At 43.3% G+C, this 24,139-nt stretch overlaps 1 protein-coding gene across 6 annotated transcripts; it reads left to right on the top strand.

The window, feature by feature from the left end:
• Window positions 1-58: 58 nt before the first annotated feature.
• On the top strand, window positions 59-23,923 carry LOC308701431 (msx2-interacting protein). 6 transcript variants are annotated; one of them, XM_081383715.1, is made up of 14 exons: window positions 59-260; window positions 1,424-1,744; window positions 3,192-3,668; window positions 7,286-7,443; window positions 8,052-8,404; window positions 8,817-8,942; window positions 9,031-9,144; window positions 11,555-11,668; window positions 12,019-12,119; window positions 12,230-19,274; window positions 19,359-19,451; window positions 20,640-20,834; window positions 21,688-21,846; window positions 23,335-23,923. In XM_081383715.1, the coding sequence occupies exons 1-14, from the start codon at window positions 178-180 to the stop codon at window positions 23,464-23,466; spliced, it is 9,471 nt and encodes a 3,156-aa protein (XP_081239841.1). In that variant the 5' UTR covers window positions 59-177; the 3' UTR covers window positions 23,467-23,923. The 6 variants fall into 6 exon arrangements, with proteins under 6 accessions (XP_081239841.1, XP_081239844.1, XP_081239842.1 ...); XM_081383718.1 differs by having other exon boundaries at window positions 93-260; window positions 3,195-3,668; window positions 7,289-7,443; XM_081383716.1 differs by having other exon boundaries at window positions 93-260; window positions 3,195-3,668.
• Window positions 23,924-24,139: the final 216 nt, after the last annotated feature.

The following is a 24,139-nucleotide window of genomic DNA, read 5'->3' as shown; positions in this document are numbered from 1 at the left end:
ATAGTGACGGGGGCGCGCAGGCAGGGTTGCTCGTCACCGAGCGCGCTCCCGCTCCTGCACGCGCACGGCCGCGAGATCTTTTTTCTCGCACGAGCTCGCGGCGGATTTTACCTCACGGTCAGAGATTAAACGACGCGAAAGCGCATATGTGCATGAACGGGACACGGTCGACGCAGGATGGTTCGGGAAACCAGACACCTCTGGGTGGGAAATTTACCCGAACATGTTCGCGAGGAGAAGATTGTGGAGCATTTTAAACGGTGAGTTACACAAGAAGCGGAGCTGCGCGCGCAGTGACGCGGCCTCGCGCGGACACAAACAGCCTTAGCGCGCGATGCTAGAAAATAAACGAATAAACGCCTATAAAAACGAGCTAAAACACCCGCAATGAGCCATAAGTCCGGTTTAAAATATAAAAACAAACCGAAGCGATCTCTGATGAGACGCCAGCCCGCTAACATGACCAAGTTAAGCAGTTAGCTGGCCGCTTCACTAGTGACTAGTTAATGTTTTGCTGGTGGTTTAGTGGAATCTATCGTCTTTTTCACACAAATCGTCCGTTTTGCGTTCACGCCACAGTTACGCCTCACGAAAAATCGCATAAAACGCGGTCTGAGTGTGAGAACAGCGAGTGTGTGTGTCCGTGTGCGGTGATTAGCTCGCTGCTAACAGGCTGAGCCGGTTTAACAGCGAAACCGATTCAGACCGAGGAAACAGAAACAAGAAAGAGTGAGAATCTGATGTTAGCGTTTAACTTCATTCCGCGATAGGTCTTAAGTAAACTCAAAGTTTTACTACGTAAACAGGCATGTATGGTGTTTTAGTTGAGTGAGCTGAATTAATGTAATATAGGAAACCGTTGTGAAATCGCTTTAAGTTCGTAGTCAAGTCACCTTTATTTATACAGCGCTTTTAACAATATAGGTTGTTTCCACAGCAGCTTTACAGTGATAATAGGAGATTACAGTAACAGAGATTGTTTTGGCTTTACAGCAGCTCTAGAATAAAGTTATTGTCCAGATAAAGTTAGTTTTTGATTGATTCACTTCCATTATAACGATCATGAGTTATTAACTTAGGGTCCGCTAACACGACAGCGTTCTCACAGAAAACTTTTAACGTGTTCCTGGACGTTCATTTGCACGACAACAGTGTTTGGTGGCTCGAGAACTTTGAAATAGTTTCAAGGTGCAAGTTTAGAAAAATGCCATCATCTCTGTGTAATCTTCAAAAACGTGAATCTGTGAAAACTGTGACGGATGCAGAGTGAATATGTGCCCAAGCATAATGAAATCGGCTTACAAACAAACATTATGAAGGTGTAAGTTACAAAGTTTTTGAAAGTGTATTTTTGACTCTTAAGTGTTTGTGTGGCCGACGCCGGTCCCGTGACGCCTGGTTTACAGTGGCTCGTCTCTTGCAGGTATGGCCGGGTGGAGAGCGTCAAAGTCCTGCGCAAGCGCGGCTCCGAGGGCGGCGTGGCGGCCTTTGTGGATTTCGTCGACATCAAAAGTGCTCAGAAGGCGCACAACGCCGTTAACAAAATGGGGGACAGAGACCTTCGCACCGATTACAATGAGCCGGGTTCGGTGCCCAGCGCCGTGCGCGGTCTGGAGGACGCCGCGCCCGCTAGCACTCACGGAAGGGAGGTTGCAGGGTTCTCGAGGAGCGCCGTGGGGCCGGTGTACGGGCCTCCGGTGACTCTCCACACCAGAGAGGGGCGCTATGAACGCAGACTAGACGGGTAAGTGGGACTACGGTGTCAGATACAGGGGTTGAGGTGGGGTTAAACACAATACTGATTCTCCGTTCTCTGAGGCCTGACTTCCTGCACACGGGATTATTAATCCTTGTCTATCATGTAAGAATGAGTGGATTAGATTGGTGTGTTCAAAATCAAAATGTGGGATTACTGTGTGAGCCATGAGCTGGATATCACCCACGTGGATATTACGAAGTCCGGCGGAGACGTAACGGGTGAGTTTGGATATTAGGCGTCCTCCAAATCTGGGATATTACGATTCCTCGGATGGTGCCGTGTGGAAGTATGTGCCGACGACGGATTTAACAAGATTTTTAACCAGGGAAATAGAGATATCGCAAAACCTTTTTGTCAGTTGTCATTTGCCTTGCACGAGTATCCCATCACCCATCTGGTCATTGTGCTACTGTCTGTCATGGATGTGTATCACTGCCGTGGATTTAGGAGGAGTCGCCCGTCGCGTGTGGAGTAAGTGTGTCAGGGTTCATCATCTCATCCTCCGTGTCACCGCACGTCATTCGTTAGAGAGGGCCGCTAACGCTCGTCGCTCGCGCTGGGATGTTTCCACCAAGCTTCGAAGACCAGAAGACGTGGCGGGAAGATTCACGCTTCCCGAATGTTGGATCTAACCTCATATGTTGGATGTATAGGTGTAGACCGAGCTGGATTACCTGATCTCGAGTGGATGTACGGGAGAAGAGTTCGCCGAGTCCCACCGCTGCCGTTCGGAGGAAGTAAATGCGCTGGAATTACGCACCGTTTGTTTTTTTGTGTGCGCCGTTCGGATTATTCCCCACCAGTGGAAAGCTATGTTTTTCCTCATAAGAAGATTGTTTTTTGTTTGTTTTTGGTAAAGACTTTATTTGTTTTTCCTAAATGTTATTTTTGTTAAACGCATCAAGACGACGTGCGGATAACCGGCGCAGCCCTGATTGGACGAAGACCGCATAGTGGGATCCGATCCGCTTCTTTCGACCGCTCTCCGCCGTCGCTGTTTTTGGCTCACACACAATTCCTCCTATATTGTATTGGGAATAAGTAGGGTCAGTTACTGCTCGGAAAAGGTTGGTATTGCCCTGCCTTACGCATCTCTGTGCTTTCTCTCTCTCTCTAACCTAGACACATAGTCTCTTAACCCCTGTTCTGTACTAACCCTAGAGCCTTGTGTTATTATTAACCCTTTGATTTCCCCGCGGCGTTCAGAGCCAGATAGCCAGCATGGTTCATGAGTCGGATAGAAACACTGCATGATTGGTGTAGAAAGTCCATTTCCAGCAGCGCTAGAGCCTCAGTGTAGCTCGGATCTAAACCGTGGCTCAACCAACCCGTTAGACTTGTACGATGAGTTAGCTGTGTGAGAATGATCCAGCCGGAAGCTAAGTGTGTGTGTTCCTGTTTCTGTCGTGTCTCTTCCCTGTCTCTCTCACAGCAGCGGTTCTGACGGACGGGAGCGGGCGTATGAACACAGTCCGTACGGACACCACGAGCGCAGCGGCTCCTTTGACCGGCCGCGCCACTACAACACAGACTATTACAGGGACCGCTCCATGTTTGCTGGCTCCAGCCCAGCCGCTAGCGCTCTTAGCGGTGGCTTCGACGCGACCGAGTCTCACTTTGAGCCTCGGATCCGCGACCCTTTCACCCTGTCTGGCTCTGCTCGCCGCGACCCATACCGTGACGACAGGGGCCGGCGCGCGGACCGGACGTACCATCACCATCGGCGGAGCCGGTCGTCGCACTCGTCGCAGTCGCGGCAGCCGTCGCCGCAGAGGAGCGTGGGACACACGCCTAAAGCCGCGCACTCGCCCAAGCGAGCGGCGGCGTCTCCGGGTCCGCGGTCTCGCTCGCGCAGCCCTTCCTCCAGCTCCGACTCCGCCAGCAGCACCAGCAGCACCGGCAGCGGCAGGTATCGTACCAGCGCTAGCTCCTACCTGTTTCACTTCATGTTTAGGACATTCTGCAGTTGTTACAACCTCATTATCAGAATCCTAGCCGAATTAATATAAATATCAAGCATTATTAAAGATAAATAAACACTCAGTTATTAAAAAAGATCAGTAGATAAAACTGAACAAAGATACGATTTAAATAAACAGTGTTTTAAGGTTTTCAGGTATTCAGGTGCAGAAACTATAAATTGTGTGCAATCAAACTTTTTTTTATTACTTGCTTCTGTGTTTCGCCTCCCTCCGCCGTTTTACGCTTTCGTATGTATCGCGTATGTGACAGACAACGCCAGAGAAACGTCAGCAGGCTATAAGCGATTTCAGTCTATTACTGCGACGAATCGCCCACGTCCGCATCGCGATGCAACGATTAACTTCAGCACCGACTGAATACTAGGGGTGGGGAAAAAAATCGATTCTTCGATGCATCGCGATGCGGACGTGGACGATTCTGAATCGATTCACAAATGTCAAAAAATCGATTTTCTAAAAAAAAAAATATATATATATATATATATATATATATATATATATATTTTCTAATAACGTAATATTGACGGAACGCAAAAGGCGGAACTATAAGCGGACGTGCAGTGCGCGGACAGTCTGTGGCGTGCACATAACAGAGACGCGCACATACATAAACGCATGATGGATGAGCGGCAAATTCGAACGGCACCTTCTTCGTTAAAAGCTAACGTATGTAAAATTGGCAATTTCATTGTTACACATTTAGTGTTTTTGTATGAGAGCTGCTTTCTGTATTGTTTAGTTTTCACATCAGTACACTGTTTAAACCGATTTGTTATACGTACGTTATACTGCAATATGTGCAATTTCAGTCACAAAAAGTTACATTTTGACTGTGCTCTCGGCAGACGTCATTCACTTTTTATAAGCTGTTTTTGATTGTAGTATACAGCAAACATTTCAAGTCATAACTCTTTATTATTTTATTATTTAGTTGTGTATAAGAGTGGCTTTGTATGTTACTAATTGGAGCTACAGTAAGTTGTTCAAAAATGTTCATTTTGTCTTAATGATTAAATTGGACAATTCTCTTCTAGAAAGACAAGGTGTTCAGGTGGAGAGAAAACTTTTTCTTTACCTTGACATGTTTCGACTGCAACCTGCAGTCTTCCTCCACCTGAACACCTTGTCTTTCTAGAAGAAAATTGTCCAATTTCTACAGTATGTTGGTTCTGATCTACTTCCTAAAGGAAATAAGCCTTTCATTTATTTGTTATTGTTTAGTTAAACTTGATGAGTCACAACACAATGTGATGTATTCATTTCTGTTCTACAGAGCATAAGCTACATACAAATCATTCTGAAGTTATAACTACACGACACAAAGTGCTTTGAGTTGTTGTTACTCAATAAAAGAGAAGTAATTCAGCATCTGACTTTTTTTAATACTGCAATCACTTTGTAGTATATTTTCGTTTACTGTTGTGAAATGGAAAATCAATAATCGCTAATCGAGAATCGGTAATAATCGAAAATCGACTGTAATCGAATCGGGACTTCAATAATCGTAATCGAATCGAATCGGGAAATCAGACAGATTAACCAGCCCTACTGAATACAGTTTACAATGGGGCCTGTGAAATCCATCCCATGTCTTCAGTTTTTCTGGGTTCCATGTTAATGGGTTAATTCAATTTTTAATAATCAAATTTTGTGTAGTTAACAATTTTGTACAATGAGTGTTATAAATATATTCTGTTTTGGATCCGGTGATTTATGAAATTAATACAAATTTAGGGCTTGGGGTCCTATGAATAAGGCCCTATGAAATTAATAAAAAAAATTCCAAAATTCAAACCAAATTCTGTGGTTTCCATTAAAATTTTTCTCAATTCCATTTTTAATGGTTTAATAAATTATCATCAAAGTTGGTCTAAACAATTGAATTGTTAAAACATTATTTTTTTTTTTACAGTTTATTGTTAAAATTTCACTAAATTACAATATTATAGTAAAATTGTAATATTAATATCAATGTTATTATTACTTTACAGTTGTTACAACCATATAATTAGAATCCTTCCTTTTCTGAAAACAGTTTAAAATACGACCCTATGAAATCCATTTTATTTTTTTCCAAATTTGTGTTTTCCATTTAAATTCTGGATTCCATTTTAATGGTTGAATTAAATAATATATATATTATTGTCTAATCAATTGAATTCATAAAAATTGGTAATAAAACTAATGCATAACTTCAATTTAATTTATTAGTGTTGGGCGATATGCTCCATTATCGTCAGCCTGAGAGATCGCCGATACACGATATTACCGTGAGGGGGCGGGGTTTACTTATTTGATTATTAACTTGCTTATTTACTCATTAGAGTTAAAGCACTCTTGACAATTTGTGAATGGATCAACTTGCATTTCAGTTTTGATGTGGGATGTAGTTTTTTAGTCTGTTTTAAAAACATTTTCTCGGAGGAGTCTTCATGCGCGCGTGTGTGTGATGTCGCTAGTGTCAGGCTGTGTGGTGATGTCGTTATAGTTCCCAACAATAATTTAATAACACTAGCTTTATTATAATAATAATAATAATTTAATACATTAATGGTAAAATGAGGCAATTATCGCACTAATATCGTCACGATACTATCGTCTAGCGGCACAACCCTATCATTTATCCTTTAAAATGTAAGCAAATAAAATGTGAACAGTTACTTTTTTGCAAAACAAAGTTAGTGTTAAAATTAAAACACATCACAAAACTTGTGATGTCAATTGTAGATATTGTTCTAGGTATAGGGGTTGTAATGAGGAAGCTCAGGTCTGTCTGTCAGGGTTAGACCACACTCAGTTTTACTTTTCATTTCTTAGAGTTGATAACGTGATTGAGGAGTTGAGCTTGATAAACACAGTTAACTCTTCAAGATGTGTAGAAACAGAACCAGAGTTACTTGTTCCTTCTTAATGAACATCGTTGCATGATTCTGATGTTTGGGTCCAGTCGAGGAAGTCCAGATACAGACGTGTTTAACCCTCCGGTGTCTTCGCCTGACGGTCAAAAATGACAAAAAAAAAAATATTATTTCAATGAAATTGATGTACTATATTTTAGTTCGATAATGTTTTTTATTTAATATTTTGTATTGTTAGGGCATATTATGGTACTGAATTATATTTACACTATTTATAATATATTTATTCACTTTTTAAGAGAATTCAATTTCCAACTTAAACTGTGGTAAACCTTGAATGCTTTAGATGACAGACTGTTTGATCTCTTTTCAAAGACGACACTTGGCAGATTATTGCTGAAGTGAAATTTTTTTTTAAAGGTACATAATTTTACGTATTTGGAATTTTACCTATAATGAAAAATGTGCAAAAATACTATTTTAAAATTTTATATGAAATATATATTTTCAAAAACATATCTAAGCCATAAATAAGTTGTTCCAAAAAAAAACTAATTTTTACCAGAGGCTACTTTCATGCTGTAATGATGTTAAATGCTTGTAGTTTCTCTAAGAAAGCTAATGGCGTTCTCTTTGAACCACATTGTGTGTGTGTGTGTGTGTGTGTGTGTGTTGTGTCCTGGCAGCAGTGACTCGAACAGCAGCTCCAGCGAAGGCTCGCGAGCGCGCTCAGTGCAGTCCACGGCCACACACGCTCCTCCCGCGCCGCCGCTCCCCATGGACTCCGACGAGCCTCGCAGGAGCTTCGGCATCCGGGTCCAGAACCTGCCCACGCGGTCCACAGGTCAGCTGGTCTGCTCACCTCACCGGGTTAGGGTTGGGGTTAGTCTCCGATGTCCCCAGAGTGTGTGTGTGAAGGTTTAGCTCAAACCCGCCACAGATATTGTCTCTTTTTGAGGATGAGCAAAAAGATCGGGAAGGTGGAGAGACTCGAGTAGAAGTGACATCATGTAGGCAGCATTTCTGAAGGGTTAGTTGTGAATTTATGTAGCGTATGTGTAGTTATCTTCTTGTCACTGATTAGCATATTCTGTCAGGATAATCGCGCAGAAAAATGTAAGTGGACTTTATTTTAAGGTGTCTAAGGTTGTTACAGTGTAATTATATATTTAAGTCCTGAGTGATATTAATTAACTACATGTACTTACTATAGGGTTAGGGTAGGATTAGGGTTTGGTTTAGTTGTGTGTAATTATGCATAATTTACTGTTATTACTTTGGTAAGTACATGTAACGTAACAAGGACACTGTAAAATAAAGTGTTACCGACTTTTTTTGTTATTACGCAATCGTGGCATTCGTAATGGCGATGAGGTTTGATGAATTGTGCAGCGCTAATCTATAGTGTGTTGAGGACATGACATCACACTCTCCTGTGTTTGACTCCACCAGACACGAGTCTGAAGGACGGGCTGTTCCACGAGTTTAAGAAGTACGGCAAGGTGACGTCGGTGCAGATCCACGGCGCGCTGGAGGAGCGCTACGGCCTGGTGTTCTTCCGGCAGCAGGAGGACCAGGAGAAGGCCCTCAGCGTGTCCAAGGGCAAGCTGTTCTTCGGGATGCTGATCGAGGTCACGGCCTGGAACGGCCCCGAGACCGAGAGCGAGAACGAGTTCCGGCCCCTGGATGGCCGCATCGACGAGTTCCACCCCAAGGCCACGCGCACGCTGTTCATCGGGAACCTGGAGAAGACCACCAACTACCAGCAGCTGCTCGACGTCTTCCAGCGCTTCGGCGAGATCGTGGTACGGGAGTGTGTGAGTGTCAGCGAGCGAGTTTGAGTGAGTGAGTGAGTGAGTGAGTGAGTGTGTGTGCATGTGAGAGTGAGTGAGTGAGTGTGTGAGTGAGTGTGTGTGCATGTGAGTGTGATTCTAGTGTTTATTCTAGATCTGCTGTTATCACTGTAAAGCTGCTGTGAAACACTATACTGTTAAAGCGCTGTATAAATGAAGGAGACTCGACTTTATCCCAGTTTGATTCAGTCATTCTAGAGATTCTGAGTGGATTTGAGCCATAAATCTGTTTAATACGGACATTTCTGCCTGTTTGAGAAGTCAAATGTTGTTCACTATGGTTGAACAAACTCCAGTCTTAATTGCTTTTTGTCATTGTTGTAATCTTTATTTTAAATCATGGATTTGTCTTGATTGGTTTCAGGATATTGACATCAAGAGGGTGAATGGCATTCCCCAGTATGCATTTGTTCAATACTCCGATATTGCAAGTGTTTGTAAAGCCATTAAGAAAATGGATGGAGAGTATCTCGGCACCAACAGACTCAAGGTATTTGCACGTTCTTGGCAGATGCTTGTGTGTTTGTGTGTACCTATATTGGCCTGGATGGTCAGTCATGTCTGTGTCTGGATTGCAGCTGGGGTTTGGGAAGAGTATGCCGACAGCGTGTGTGTGGCTGGACGGGCTGACCTCCAACATCACAGAGCAGTATCTCACACGGCACTTCTGTCGCTATGGGCCTGTCGTCAAGGTACACGTCACATGCACTATATGGTCATTCCAGGTCAAATCTACCAAATTACGGAAAGTTCCCCAGATCAAATTTCTGATTTTGTTAATATTTTTTCTGAAAAAGACAAATAAATAGTGATGAAACCCCAAATATTAAATATCACAGGTGTATATTGACTGAGTAATCCACTGTTTTGCAGAGGAGGGTCAAAATGACAATTTTCACCTGAGATTTGGAGCCAAATTACAGGGGTGTAAAAATGACTTTAGAAAGATGGCAGCATCACTTTATTTTTGCATCGAGATTGGTGGATATATTATCGAAATCTGTTGACTTAAGCAATCTTTGTTGCACTATATGCCACTCAGAGAGGTGTGTTGTGTGCAATTATTTTGATGGAGGGAAATAAGATACATTTCTAGTGTCAGTAGTATTTGTTCTTAAGACAATCCTCTTTAAACACAATGAGTTTTAGCTGTTTGAAAAGTGAACCACATTTGTGTTTTTTACCATTAAAAATGAGTAAAATTCGACAATTTGAACATGGAGTCACATTGGGATGCCCATATCTATAAGATTGAACCATATAGGACCTTAAAAATTAAGATTGCAAAAGAAATGTTTAAGAATTATCTAGAAGGATATTAAGATCTTTAATACTTTTAGAGTTACAGGCATGCAAACTTTGGAAAAGGAATATTTATGGCTCTCAGACAAGTACATTCTTTGCAAATTGTGTTGATAAAAAAAAAAAAAAAACTAGATGCATTTCTAGTTTCAACATTGTTGTTCAGATATTCCTCTTAAAAGAAAAAAGCATCGGCTGTGTGCAAAGTGACCCACATTTGTTTTTTAACCTCTGAAAATGTGTACAATTTACCAATTTACACACATGGAGCCACGTTAAGATCTCCATATCTCTGGCATTGAACCATCAAGGGCCTTTAAAAGAAAAAAGTTGTTTAAGAACCAGAATCTAAAAGGATATTAAGATATATTTAATACTTCTTGATTTACAGGCATGCAAACTTGAGGCAAAAAAACACAAAAAGTGCTTTTTCCCATTTTTGGACGGTCACTGTTGGCATATAATGCAACAAAGATTGCTTAAGTCGACCGATTTCAATAATATCTACCAAACTCTATGTAAAAATAAAAGTGATGCTGCCATCTTTATAAAGTCATTTTTACACACCTGTAATTTTGGCTCAGAATCTCAGGTGAAAATGGTCATTTTGACCCTCTACAAAACAGTGGATTACTCAGTCAATTTACATTTAATATTTGGGCTTTCTTCATGTATTTCTTTCGCCAGAAAAAAAAATATATAACAAATTTTAGCCGGGGGCCTCAGGTTGATTTGATACTGCATTAACCTATTTTAATTTTTATATTGAGTTGTGTAGAGTTAGGGCTGGGCGATAAAACGATAACGATAATTATCGCGATATAATTTTTCTCGATAAAACGATATCAAGAGTTCGATAAATGTTCGATAATGTTTATGCGCCAAAAGCGGAATGAAACTCATTTGAACCGCGCGGCACACGGACCGTTTATCCGCTCGGCTCAAAGTCCAAACGGCAGCGCGAGCAAGCTCACTAGAGCAGATGCGTTTACTCTGATCGCTCTCGTCACGAGATCCAGTGAGAAGCGCTTGAGTTCAGCGAAGAACACAAATGTCTCAGTGATTTAAACCAGTTTAAAGGCAGATGAAACAGCGCTGACAAACACAGGAGAAACACTGTGCACAGAAGGCTTTTCCGGCTACAAATTCCCATCATTTACCATGGATTAACTGTAGCATTAGCCTAGTAATATTAACTGCACCATGAAATGTGGGATACACATATTGAATTGTATTATATTATTAATGTAGACGATGTAATTACAGTATTTAATAATGTATTTAGGCTCCTGTTTTTCATACAAATTCCATAGAAACCATAAAGTTACATTTTGCCATGAGTGAGGTTATCATGATCTAAATGCATGATACTGGATGACCAATGGTTAAGTTTAATAAAATTCAAACAGTCAGAATATTACATTTTACCAAATAAAAATTAGCACATGCAGAAACTAAGAAATTCATTTTCCAATAAAGATATTTATTTTGTTAAGGAAAAATGACAAATGTTGAATGTTCTACCTCAGATTTGTGAAATGTTCACCTGTTTGGCAAGTGTTTGTCATGATATGTTCTGGCAATAAAGAGTAGTTTAAAACCACAATTAACACTCTGGTTTCTACAACTTTCACTTAGGAGCAAAAATCTGCGTTTAAACTTGAAAGAAATAAAGATTTGACTTTTATCGTGATAATTATCGATATCGACTGATATAAAAAAAAATTATCGTGATTTTTTTTTTTTTTGGCCATATCGCCCAGCCCTATGTAGAGTACTAACTATTGTCCTCTTTTCCAGGTTGTGTTTGATAGGTTAAAAGGAATGGCTCTTGTTCTGTACAACAACACTGATTTTGCCCAAGCAGCTGTTAGAGAAACCAAAGGATGGAAGATAGGAGGGAACAAAATTAAGGTGTGTGGAACTGACTAGTGACACTTGAACTTTCTATTCATCTAGAATCTTTGAAAAGTCAAATGTATAACGGTTTCCTCAAAAAATCTGAAGCAGCGCAACTCTTTTCAACATTAATAATAATCAGAAATGTTTCTTGAGCAGCAAATGGAGTGATTCAGCTTTGATCACAGGAATAAATTACATTTGGTTTATTTAAGAGAACAGTAATATTTGTGAAATGTTTACAATTTGAAATGGCTGTTTTCTGAGACATGCATCCATAGTGAGCAGAAGAGACTTCTTTTAAACCTTTGACCGCCAGTATATGTACAGTTATATAATGTAATCTGTTTGTTTCTTTTGTCCAGGTTGATTTTGCCAGTCAGGAGAGTCAAATGGCTTTCTATCGATCTATGCAGGCATCAGGGCAGGACATCCGTGACTTTTATGATATTCCAGCTGAGAGGAGGTGAGTGCTGCCTTAAGTACAACACCCTAGAAACTATAATTCCTGCCTGCAGGTTGCTTATCTTCAGGCACTTGGCTAATTATTGCCCAAATCTTGTTTTGTTTTGCCAGGGAAGAGCGGCGAACTCCTTATCATGAGTTTTCAGCTGAGCGGGCGTATTACGAGAATGTAAGGACTCCTGGCATTTACGCCGAAGACCCCCGTCGGGAATATCCTGGTCGCAGTCGCGATCGCTATGCAGAGTTGGATCATTACCAAGGAGAACACTACGATCCCCGCTACCATGAGGACCCACGGGAATACAGAGATTATCGAGACCCTTTTGAGGACATAAGGAAGTACAGCTATATCCAGCGAGAGCGTGAACGGGAGCGTGAGCGATTTGAGGCCGACCGAGGCCGATGGAGCCCGTCTCATCAGCGGCGTCCCTTAACTCCCTCTGCGTCACCCTCACCATCTGAACGTGTTTCTCGAGAAGCGGAACGACGGGTGTATAGACACTCCTCTGAGAGATCTGGAAGCTGCAGCTCGCTGTCTCCACCTCCAGCTCAGTTTGAGAAGTCTGAGAAATCGCCAGTGGATTACAAACCGGAAGGACTGGAGAGAGAAATAGAGCAGACCGAGGCAGAGCGCGCAAGTGGAGCGGAGAACAAAAAACGTGGCAGACGCAAAGAAAAGGCTGACAGAGAGAAGGGGGAGAAAGCAAAGCAAAGGAGAGGTAAAGTACAATCTCCCAGTGCACCTCATTCTGAAGCGGAGAGAGAGCCTAGTCTGGATATGGGTTCTGGGAAGGGAAAAGTTTCAGATGTGGAGAGTCAAGAAAGACAGAAGCATAAAGGGGACAAAGAACCCTCCCCGGCTGACCACGTAACTCGCCTTGAGTCACAAAAGGGAGAGCGACTCGATCAGTGCAAAAGTGAGTCGTTAGACAGGGATGGCAAAGGAAAGTCAAAGAAGCATTTGAAGTCTGACTCTGGTAGTGATGGCAAAGATTCCCTTTTAGATTCTGACAGACTTGCAGCGAGAAAGAGGCGTTTTGGCGATCCCAGTGGGAAAACTATAAGGCAGAAAAGGGGCCGTCTAGAGGATGATCCAGGTTCTGGAATTAGCCAACCTGCTGACTTTGCTACAAACACTGGATTTGCAAAGGAGACCGATATTGATGTGAAAGCAGAGAAAGAGGTTCAAAAGAGAGAACACTCCAAATCCAGGACTGGCCCTCATTATAGTCAAAGGGAAGAGCTGGATAGTGCGATGAGAGGGACGTCTCAGGGTCCATCGCTACGACCAGGGGAATTATCTGAGGTGGATGTTTTGGACTCAAAATCGCACCCTGTGCCTAGACGATTTTCAATCGACGGAACCTCCGATAAGGACAGCAAAGTGAGGGACGAATATCTAGAAAATATTGACCTTTCTCAGAGTTACCGCAAACAGATGGAGCAAAACAGACGGCTTCGGCAGCAGCTGCAGACCCCTGATAAACAAGGAAAGGCAGAGTCTCAGCAAGGTGTAGATGCAGAAGATCTTGAGCATCGTAGCCTGGTGCATGAGGTTGGCAAGCCTCCGCAGGATGTAACCGATACCTCGCCTCCAAATAAGATCAAGAAACAAGAGTCCTTTGAGATGGAAATGAGTGCTAAGAGAGAAAGGATTTACCGAACAGGTCGCCAAAAGAGTGAAGACCCTGAGTGGAATAACACAAATTCTCCGAGGTTACAGCATGCACCGCTACTAAGAGAGGTAGAATATGCTGACCCTCCGACTCAAATGATTGTGAGAGAAGTAAAAGAACCATCAAAGCCTGAAGATAATGTTCCATTAGATCTGGAGCTTGCTGGTAAACGGATGCACACCGTACAGATGTCAAAGATGAGTACAGCTCTACCAGATGAGCAGCAAAGACGTTGGGAGAGTCGACTAAAGCAAGAGTTGTTACCAGACTTTTCAAGGGGCTCTGAGAAAAGACGTCTCAATCGGAAGTACTTGGATTATGGACTTTGGCCCGATTTGGAACCTGGTGAAGTGCGTTCTGACTCTGAAGAGGATCGTGAAAATAAGTCCAACTCTCCTGCACCATCAACTTCTGTACCCTTCTCTGAAAGACATCGTCCAGACAGGTTGTCAGAGTCCAAGCTAACATCTGCCCTAGAGAGAAACAAATTCCGTTCTTTTGCAGATGATCAAACAATCACACCGGATACGAAAGCTTTGTTAGAGCGTGCAAAGTCTTTGTCCTCCTCAAGAGAAGACAACTGGTCTTTCCTTGATTATGATACACATTTTGCCAGTTTAAGGAGTAGAAAGGACACGGAAAAGGTAGAGTCAGCCCCACGACCAACTCCCTCATGGTACATGAAGAAGAAGAAAATTCGAAGCGAGTCTGACGACAAAGTGGAAGAAAGGAAAGAAGATCCAAAGCCAGAGGAACAGGAGAGACGAGAGTTGTTTGCGTCACGTTTTTTGCACAGTTCTATTTTTGAGCAGGATTCAAGGCGTCTCCAGCATCTGGAACGAAAGCATGAGGACCCTGAACATGGGGTTGGATATCTGTACCCTCAGCAAGGCCCAGCAGAAGGGCAGCCTGACCCAGAACCAGTTGTGCTTTTCCATAGCCGTTTTTTGGAGCTGACAAGGTTGCAGCAACAGAAGAATAAAGAACAAATCCCTCAAAATTCCAAGCATGAAGAAACCGTAGATACAACCAGAGGAAGTAAAACACCTGAGGAAGAACAAGCTCCACAGCAACAAATTGCTACTGAGCCTAGTATCCATCCAGCTGAGAGCAAAGTAATTAACCCTGTTCAGGCTCCTCAGACTAGTCCTGTCCAAGCTCCTCAAATATCACCACCTGTTATAATAGCCAAAGAATCCTTGCCATCAGTGGAAACAGAATGTGTTGATACTCCTGCCTATAAATTGTTTGATCCTTCTTTTAAGGAGGAAGATAAAGAGCATGAACAGCCCTCAGCTCAGCCACTACAGCCTTTGCTAGAGCAACCCTCAGAACCTAATTTTTCAGAATGCCAAGAGTCAAAGATCCCAGTCGAGGAGATGGTATTGAAAACTAATGACTTTGAAAGTGCTCCTGAAACCAACAAAGTGGTTTCAGAACAGCTTTCAAGCAACGAAACACCACCCAGCATTTCACAACCAGAGACTGAGTCTCCAGTTAAGTTTCCAGAATCACCAAGTCCCCTCTCACAAATCTCTTCTGAGCCACATGAAAAGGAACCTGAGCCACCTGTTACAGAAGCTGAATCTATCAATGCAGGTGATCAGAAAGTTTCTGATAATTATCCAGTTGAGGAAGCTGTGTCTCCCCCTCCAAAGTCAAGAAATAAAAAGACTAAAACCTCACCTAGCACACCAGTAACTACACCTCTGCCTGCCACCCCAGACAAACAGAGCACCCGCAAAAGTGAGCGCATTGACAAAGAAAAACTGAAACGCTCATCTTCTCCAAGAGGAGAGGCATCCAAGTCAGTGCCCGATTCAAAGTCAGTAAGTAAGTCCCCTCTGCACAGCGTAGAAATGGAGCAAGGTACAGAGCAAAATTCTCAGCCAGTTAGGGCAAGGCGTAGGAATGTGCGTTCTGTTTATGCTACACCAGTTGAAGATGAAACTGCACTGCAACCTGGAAAAGACGCTGAATCACCTCGTGTAAGGAAGCGTATAGACCGAGATGTGGGTTCTGATGTAGAGACCGTTGCTGCACCGCCACCGCCACCGACCTCGAGACGGGGACGCCCCCCCAAGAATCGACGCCAAGCTGAGGATGTACCAGCAGGAAAAACTGAACGGTCAAAATCAACTGAGTCTAAGGAATTGGATGCCAGTGAGACGAGCAGTGAGGGGGTTCCCAAAATAGGTAAAGGCAAATGTTCACCCCACACACAAAAAGGAGCAAGTCCAGTGAATGTATCAGCATCTGGAATCGGAAAAAAGGGAGACAAAATGGAGAAAATATCAGAAAGCTCCAAACTCATTACTGAAGAAAACCCTCTTGTTCTTAAAAACCTTACGATTCGGCTTGATGTGACCGAGGTGAAGGCAATGCTTCAGACTAGTGAAGATGAACCTGGAACTGAGGATTCTCCCAAAAAGAGCTCACCTGGTGTGTCTTCAAAGGATGAGGTCATAGAATCTAAATTTGAAAGTGATGCCATGGATGAAGTTAATAGTGAAGGGGAGGCATTGCCTGCTGCAACAAAAGCCATCGAGTCAGATGTATCTTTGCTGTCTCGAGAGCTGGAACTTGAGCAAGCTGTTGAGAATATTGCAAAGCTGACAGAAGATGCATCTCCTCCTCCTCCATTTAAAAGTAACTTGACAAAGGCACAACGTTCATTACCTGAAGAACCAGAGCGTGACTCAGAAGAAGAAAAGCCTGCAATTCCATCTAGTGAAACGGAGCTTGCTGCTGCTATAGATTCCATTACAGCAGAGGAAACATCTTGTACCCTGCCACAAGAACAAATCATCAACTCTGTTGTAGATTCAAATGCTGATATACAGACACTTGCACCCAGTTCAAAAGTATCTGAAACCTGTGTTGGCGCAGCAGATGTTCAGGAGGAGACTGTTACTTCTCCTAGAAAAGGGTTTAAAGGCAGAGCAAAAGCTTCAAAGAAGGGCAAAGGCCAAAAGGGTGCTGGAAGCAAAAAAGAACCATGCAGAGATGTAGTTTCGGATGCTGAAAACATCCCTGTCAAGTCACCGGAGTCCATACCTGCAGAACTTCCAGCAGTCAAAGAAAGATCACCCACAAGCACAGCTGCTGTCATTACTTCCTCTTCCAAGCAGGTTGTAACTTTAACAGCGCCTAATGCAGACGTTCCAAACGAACCAGAGTTGCCTCTTAAAACTGAGATGGATATCCCAAAATCTTCTCCTGCTCGCAGCAGAAGCCCAACCTCACCCAAGTATCAGCCGTATTCATACAAAAACACGTCCCCCTCACTATCTCCAACAAGAACTTGCCTCAAGAATTTGTCCTCATACCCAAGCAGGCTTTCTGTTTCCCCTACAGAGCGTTTCAATCCGCCGAAAGAAGCTGGGGTCCTCTCCCCTCCACAGACCCCTTTAGAGAGCCCAACATTACCCTCAGACACCCCTGTTCATGACGCCAACTCGGGTGATTTGCGTAAAATCCTCACAAAGCCTAGAACTGGCCCGGTGTTGGACATTGCCGCTACATCTGGGAATCTGCATCCTCATTCTGCAAGGGAAAGTGACATTACACCAGAAGTGGTAACCAGCAAAAGTGCTCATCAAGATAACAGGCAACCCTCTGTTTCAGCCCAACCTGTAGTTCGACAGCCTGCCTCTATTCCATCCCCAGAAACAAAGCAGATCTTCAGTGAGAAGTCGGTTATTTCAGTTATTGCTTCCACTCCTACCTCTGTCATCAGTCGAGTTTGCAATCCCCCTGACTCGGAGGAGAAGCCAAATGCTCCCATTGGAAATCCCTTTCTCGACAAACAACCTCCGAAACAGATTTACCAGCCAAGCTTGGAGGAAAGCAGTACGTACCATGGTCCACCAGTCGGTGAGGAAGGTGGAAATGCTGGTCGTTATATTGTGGAGAGTACATCGCTGAGCACAGGTTCCAGCACAGGGCTGAGAGTTCAGACGTCAGAAGGTGTGGTGGTGCTGAGTCATTCTGGCCAGAAAATGGAGGGGCCACATCGCATAAGTGCCAAAATCAGCCAGATCCCACCAGCCAGTGCTGTGGACATAGAGTCCCAGCAGCTGGTGTCCATGCCCCAGATCAAGCAGGAACACTACAGTGCCTCCCAAACACCATCTTCGAAATGCCCACTTCCTTCAGATCACGGGCATACAATAAAACCACAACTAAATGTCTCCACAATTAAACAAGAGTCTGCAATGGACAAATTGGAGTCCTCTTACGCCCCAGTTCAAAGTGGAGTTGTTAAATTATTGCAGCAAACGCCTGGCCCATCACAGGTCATGAGTTACCATCACACAGTGATGAAGCACCCCAAGAAGGTAGATGGGTCAGAGTCCCTCAGTGTGGATGGCGTGAAACCCGGCTGGGTCCCAACTATTAGTCCTGCTATAAGTCCTCATCTTCCCCCAGCATCAGGTAATCATGTCGGGTTCATAGCTGGCACAACGACAGATCGAACTCCGTCCCTTATTCAACCTAAGCAGGAGCCGCGATCTCCCCGGAAATCTGGACACCCTCATTCTCCTTTTGCCAAAGTGTCGTCTCCTATTGGCTCCTCATCTCCGAAAGGTGTGTCTATGGTCCTTCCCTCTGGATTACCCTCTCTGTCCCCATATGTGTCCACTGTCCACCACTCTGAGCAGTCTGTGATCATGCCCCCACACAACGCTCACGGGAGCATTGGACGAATGTCGCCGCACCGCGTTGGCCCGATAGGGCACCTTTCTCAGGGTGAGGTACGAGTGAACACTCCTCCTCTCTCTATGATGAACTATGCCATTCACTCTGACAGCCTCCCCTCCTCTTGGCCACCCGGCCAGCAGAGACCCATATCTCCCCAGGCCGTGGGGAACAGGGAAATGGTCCTCAAGGTTAACACAGCCAATGCAAGAAGCCATGATGGAGGAGAAGAAGAAGCGAGGCGTTTCCACACAGCTCTCGGAAGACCAGCTGCTCAAATGAAACCAGAATCCATACCAGCAGAATATCGTGGAGCTCTCCCCAGTGCATTACCCATGGATCGATTCAACATGTCACCAAGAGACATGCGAGTGCTCATTCACCACCAGCAGAGCGATCGTCCCACTGCAGAATTACACCAGGTGCACGTCCCCGAGAACATGCCGACGTCTTCAACTCCCACCAGCATGGCGGCGTCTCTCTCACCTCGGCCACACTTGTTAGCAAAGGGAGTGTCTGAGAAGGACCCCTCGAAAACATCCGAGCTGAGGAGGGCCCAGACGCCTCCCAGTAAGGAGGGAATGATGGCGATTCGTAGTGCAATGCCTCCGATGGCTTCTCCCCAGAGAGTTCAGCTGATGACAGCAGGAACTGGAACGTCCTTTCCTGAATATTCCAACATGTATACAAACCTACGACCCGCCCACGCTCAGTTTGCTGATAATTCTCCAATGGGGATAAACCAGTCCACCCATAGCATCCCATCGTCACAGGCACAGGTAAGTTTGAGTATGCATCAGTTTTAAGTTTACTAGTTTTCAGAGCTGTGCAAATTACATTTGTCCCTTTCGTTTTAAACCAAGGGAGTTCAAGAGCCGGAGTCCAGTCAGCCTCAAGCTGAGGCTAAAGTGGAGTTGGTTGGACATCAGCCTGTGAACATGGTGCAGCTCCTGACGGTGAGCTTCTCATTCACTACATACAGAACGGTTCTGTCCACCCACAACTTAAGATTTGTACCTGTCCTGCCATATTTTCACTATCCCCCATCAAATTAATCAGTTTTTACTTTTAGTTTTTTTTTTTTTTTTTTTTTTGCTAGAAATATTTATTTATTTTCAACTATTTTTATCTTAAAATGTCTGTACAAAATGTGAAAATTATAGATTTTTATAATATTGTACAATGTTAATCATTAAATGCAAACTGGTTTGTAGTTTCCAACATTCATACTGATGCCTCATTAGTTTTGAAAGCATTTAATTCCGGGTTCGTACAAGTTGCTCAAAGTGCTTGATTTTCACCTGGTTTTCTGTGAGAGCGGTGTGTGTTAGCAGCCCCTAAGTTAATAACAAATGATCTTCGCAACAGAAGTGTATCAATCAACGCTAACTTTATCTGGACAATAACTGTATTCTAGATCTGCTGTAAAGCCTAAACAATCTCTGTTACTGTAATCTCCTGTTATCACTGTAAAGCTGCTGTGGAACAGTCGATATTGTTAAAGCGCTGTATAAATGAAGATGACTTGACGTACTTGAATTTGACTTTTTTTGAAATGTAAGTCCTGGAAAGCCCTTGAAGACAGCCATATTTATGAAAAGGTCCTTAAAGTGCTTGACTTATTTAAATACAATATATATGAAATATATTGTAAAGCACTTCTCAGTTCACATTGTTACAAAGCATCTTTACAGGAAATTCTATTGAAACAATCCTTATTGTTGATTTTTGTACAGTGACCAGGGAAAGTATTTGATTTCTTAATATCATCGTATTAGAAAATATCAAGTCAGGTGTCCTAGCAGAGTCACCACAGGAGGAGTCCTTCACATTATTGCAAGCCGAGTCCGAAACTTTAGTATGCATTTTTTTGTATTCGTCATTCGGTGGCTCTGAAACAGATCCAAAAAATTTTTTTTATGATGAAGAAAGTTTAGGAGGCGGTGTGTAGATGTGATTGACACAACGTGAGGTCATTTGTTTTTTAACTTGCGAAAATTTCGGCCGAGAATTTCGGACTCGGTGTGCAAGGACCTTTACACACCAACATGTTCCACAAACAGACACCATTCTATATCTTCTGTTCAACCATCTGTGTGTAGTGAGAATGACCCTTAAGATGTGCTGTTTTATAACCTGTCCAGAAATACCCTATTGTGTGGCAAGGCCTGCTGGCGCTGAAGAACGACACCGCCGCGGTCCAGCTGCACTTCCTGTGTGGGAACAAAGCTCTCGGCCTGCGGTCTCTGCCTCTGCCGGAGAGCGGCGGGATCCTGCGCATCGTTCAGCGGATGAGGCTGGAGGCGCAGCAGCTCGAGGGCGTCGCGCGCCGGATGACGGTACGTCCGGCCTCCTTCATTTATACTGCGCTTTTCACAGTACATATATAGCCGCTATGGAGAAAACCGTGATGTCATCGTCCAGCTCAGTTCAGTTCTCATATAATGGTGTCAGTGTAGGAGATAAATAATATTGTGGAATATAGAGGGCTATCTAGAAATAATCAAATGTGTGTTATTTTTTTATATTCAAACGCAAACTTATTTTGAGTCTGCAAACTAATTTTCACTCACCATGACTGTTCTCACCCTATTGGTTATGAAAGTTTTGTCTGAAAAATCAAGCTGTCTAAACACGAATGATGGAGTGTGTAACCCTTCAGGCTGTAGGCAGAGGATCCTGTTACGCCCTCTCAAAGTCTTGATTGTGACCTTTGGGCTCTACTAGGCTCAGTTTTCCTGCTGGAAAGTTGACTATTTCCTCCATATTCTCCATTGTTGAGCTCCTCTCTTCCCAGTGTGTCAGTAACGCTCAGGGGTGTGTTTCCCAAAAGCATCGTTAGCCAACTATGATCGCAAGTTCATTCGTTATCAGCATAGTTCAATGAGTCTGTGTTTCCCGAAACAATAGTTCTAATGCATTCAATAAATCCTGATCTTGAATGACCATTTTGCAACAATACGGTTTCGGGAAACAGTCGTGGCTTGCTAGATCAACTAGCTAGCTGCATTCTTCAACGATGCATTGTACTATAGTAGAAACACCCTCTGATTGGCTCCTTCTGAAAAGCACACTGCTCTACACACCACTGACTAGCTCAGCCAGGCCCCGCCCTTTTATTCTGCGCATTAATTATTTAAATGAGGAATATTGTGACTCCTGTGAGATGATGTGTGTGTTGTGTGTTGTCAGGGGGAGAGTGACTTCTGCCTGCTGTTGGCCATGCCGTGTGGCGTCAACCAGGACGACGTGTTGAACCAAACACAGGCGCTCAAATCTGCCTTCATCAATTACCTGCAGGCCAAGCTAGCAGCGGGAATCATCAACGTGCCCAACCCCGGCTCCAATCAGGTGCGTGCCTTCCCCTGCAGCACTTCCTGCTCAGGTGTTCTTCATTAAGATGAACATTAGCTCATGATTTACTCTCCCTCAAGTCATCCTAGGTGTGCATGACATTCTTCTTTTATGATGGATAGATGCGCTTTAATGATGGATAGATGCACTTATATGATGGATAGATGCACTTTTATGATGGATAGATGCACTTTTATGATGGATAGATGCGCTTTTATGATGGATAGATGCACTTATATGATGGATAGATGCACTTTTATGATGGATAGATGCGCTTTTATGATGGACAGATGCGCTTTTATGATGGACAGATGCTCTTTTATGATGGACAGATGCGCTTTTATGATGGACAGATGCGCTTTTATGATGGACAGATGCGCTTTTATGATGGACAGATGCGCTTTTATGATGGATAGATGCGCTTTTATGATGGATAGATGCACTTTTATGATGGATAGATGCACTTATATGATGGATAGATGCACTTATATGATGGATAAATGCACTTATGATGGATAGATGCACTTTTATGATGGATAGATGCACTTTTATGATGGATAGATGCACTTTTATGATGGATAGATGCGCTTTTATGATGGATAGATGCACTTTTATGATGGATAGATGCACTTTTATGATGGATAGATGCACTTTTATGATGGATAGATGCGCTTTTATGATGGATAGATGCACTTTTATGATGGATAGATGCACTTTTATGATGGATAGATGCACTTTTATGATGGATAGATGCGCTTTTATGATGGATAGATGCGCTTTTATGATGGATAGATGCGCTTTTATGATGGATAGATGCACTTATATGATGGATAGATGCACTTATATGATGGATAAATGCACTTTTATGATGGATAGATGCGCTTTTATGATGGATAGATGCGCTTTTATGATGGACAGATGCGCTTTTATGATGGACAGATGCTCTTTTATGATGGACAGATGCGCTTTTATGATGGACAGATGCGCTTTTATGATGGACAGATGCGCTTTTATGATGGACAGATGCGCTTTTATGATGGACAGATGCGCTTTTATGATGGACAGATGCACTTTTATGATGGACAGATGCGCTTTTATGATGGACAGATGCACTTTTATGATGGATAGATGCACTTTTATGATGGACAGATGCGCTTTTATGATGGACAGATGCGCTTTTATGATGGACAGATGCACTTTTATGATGGACAGATGCGCTTTTATGATGGACAGATGCACTTTTATGATGGAGAGATGCGCTTTTATGATGGACAGATGCACTTTTATGATGGATAGATGCACTTTTATGATGGACAGATGCGCTTTTATAAGCCAGGACATTTTATTTAATATAACTCTGATTGTGTTCGTCTGATAGAAGAGTGTCATATACACCTAGGATGAGGTGAGGGAGAGTAAATCATGGGGTAGATGTAATGTGTGGGTGAGCTATCCCTGTAAAGCGCTGTGTTCGTCTCTCCGCAGCCAGCGTATGTGCTGCAGATCTTCCCGCCGTGCGAGTTCTCCGAGAGTCACCTGTCCCGCCTGGCCCCGGACCTGCTGAGCCAGATCTCCAGCATCTCCCCGCACCTCATGATCGTCATCACCTCTGTGTGATCGCACACACTCTGCCCTGCTCGTATTTATTCATCAACTGCAGTTTTGTTCATGGAAACTGGGCAAAAAAGAAAAAAAATCACAGAGCGACAAGTGACATTTTCTTCATTTGTTGATTTTGAGTCTATTTTTTGAAGAGCGAATCATAGAAGTTATTGTAACATAATTATGTGTTTTTAACTGGTCATGTGGTCCCCGTAGAGGATTGAACATTGGGATCGTGTCTCCGGCGGCAAACCGACAGGATCATGGAGTTTCTGGTTTGCCGGACTGTAAATATTTTAAATATTTAAAACCCTGGCGAGAGGAAGGAGCCCGGAAGAGTCGGCTTCCCCTCCAGGATCTGGAGGAGTGGAGTCAGGCCAGAGTCAGAACGCTTTTGTGTTGTAAATACTCCAGACTTCGGGGCTGGCAGCTCTTCGCTGGGTTTATTGGGGCACTTCAAATTTTCTTACTCAAATAAAAAAAAAGTACATAAAACTTGTGTTTTTGTCACTCTTTCAGCATTTATTCGTCAGAGAAATGGCAAATACAACAGAAATAAGATTCAAGTGGTGTTTTTAGCAGATATATCAGGATGAACATCTAGGAATTTTTGGGATGAAAAGCCTTTAGTGTCCGTTTACTACAGGAAATCATGTCTGAAGAAATGAGTCAGGATTGAAGAGTTCAG

This window comes from Scardinius erythrophthalmus (genome assembly GCF_964197995.2).
Source record: "Scardinius erythrophthalmus genome assembly, chromosome: 14".
Taxonomy (NCBI): domain Eukaryota; kingdom Metazoa; phylum Chordata; class Actinopteri; order Cypriniformes; family Leuciscidae; genus Scardinius; species Scardinius erythrophthalmus.
This window is presented reverse-complemented; position numbering and strand designations above follow the sequence as displayed.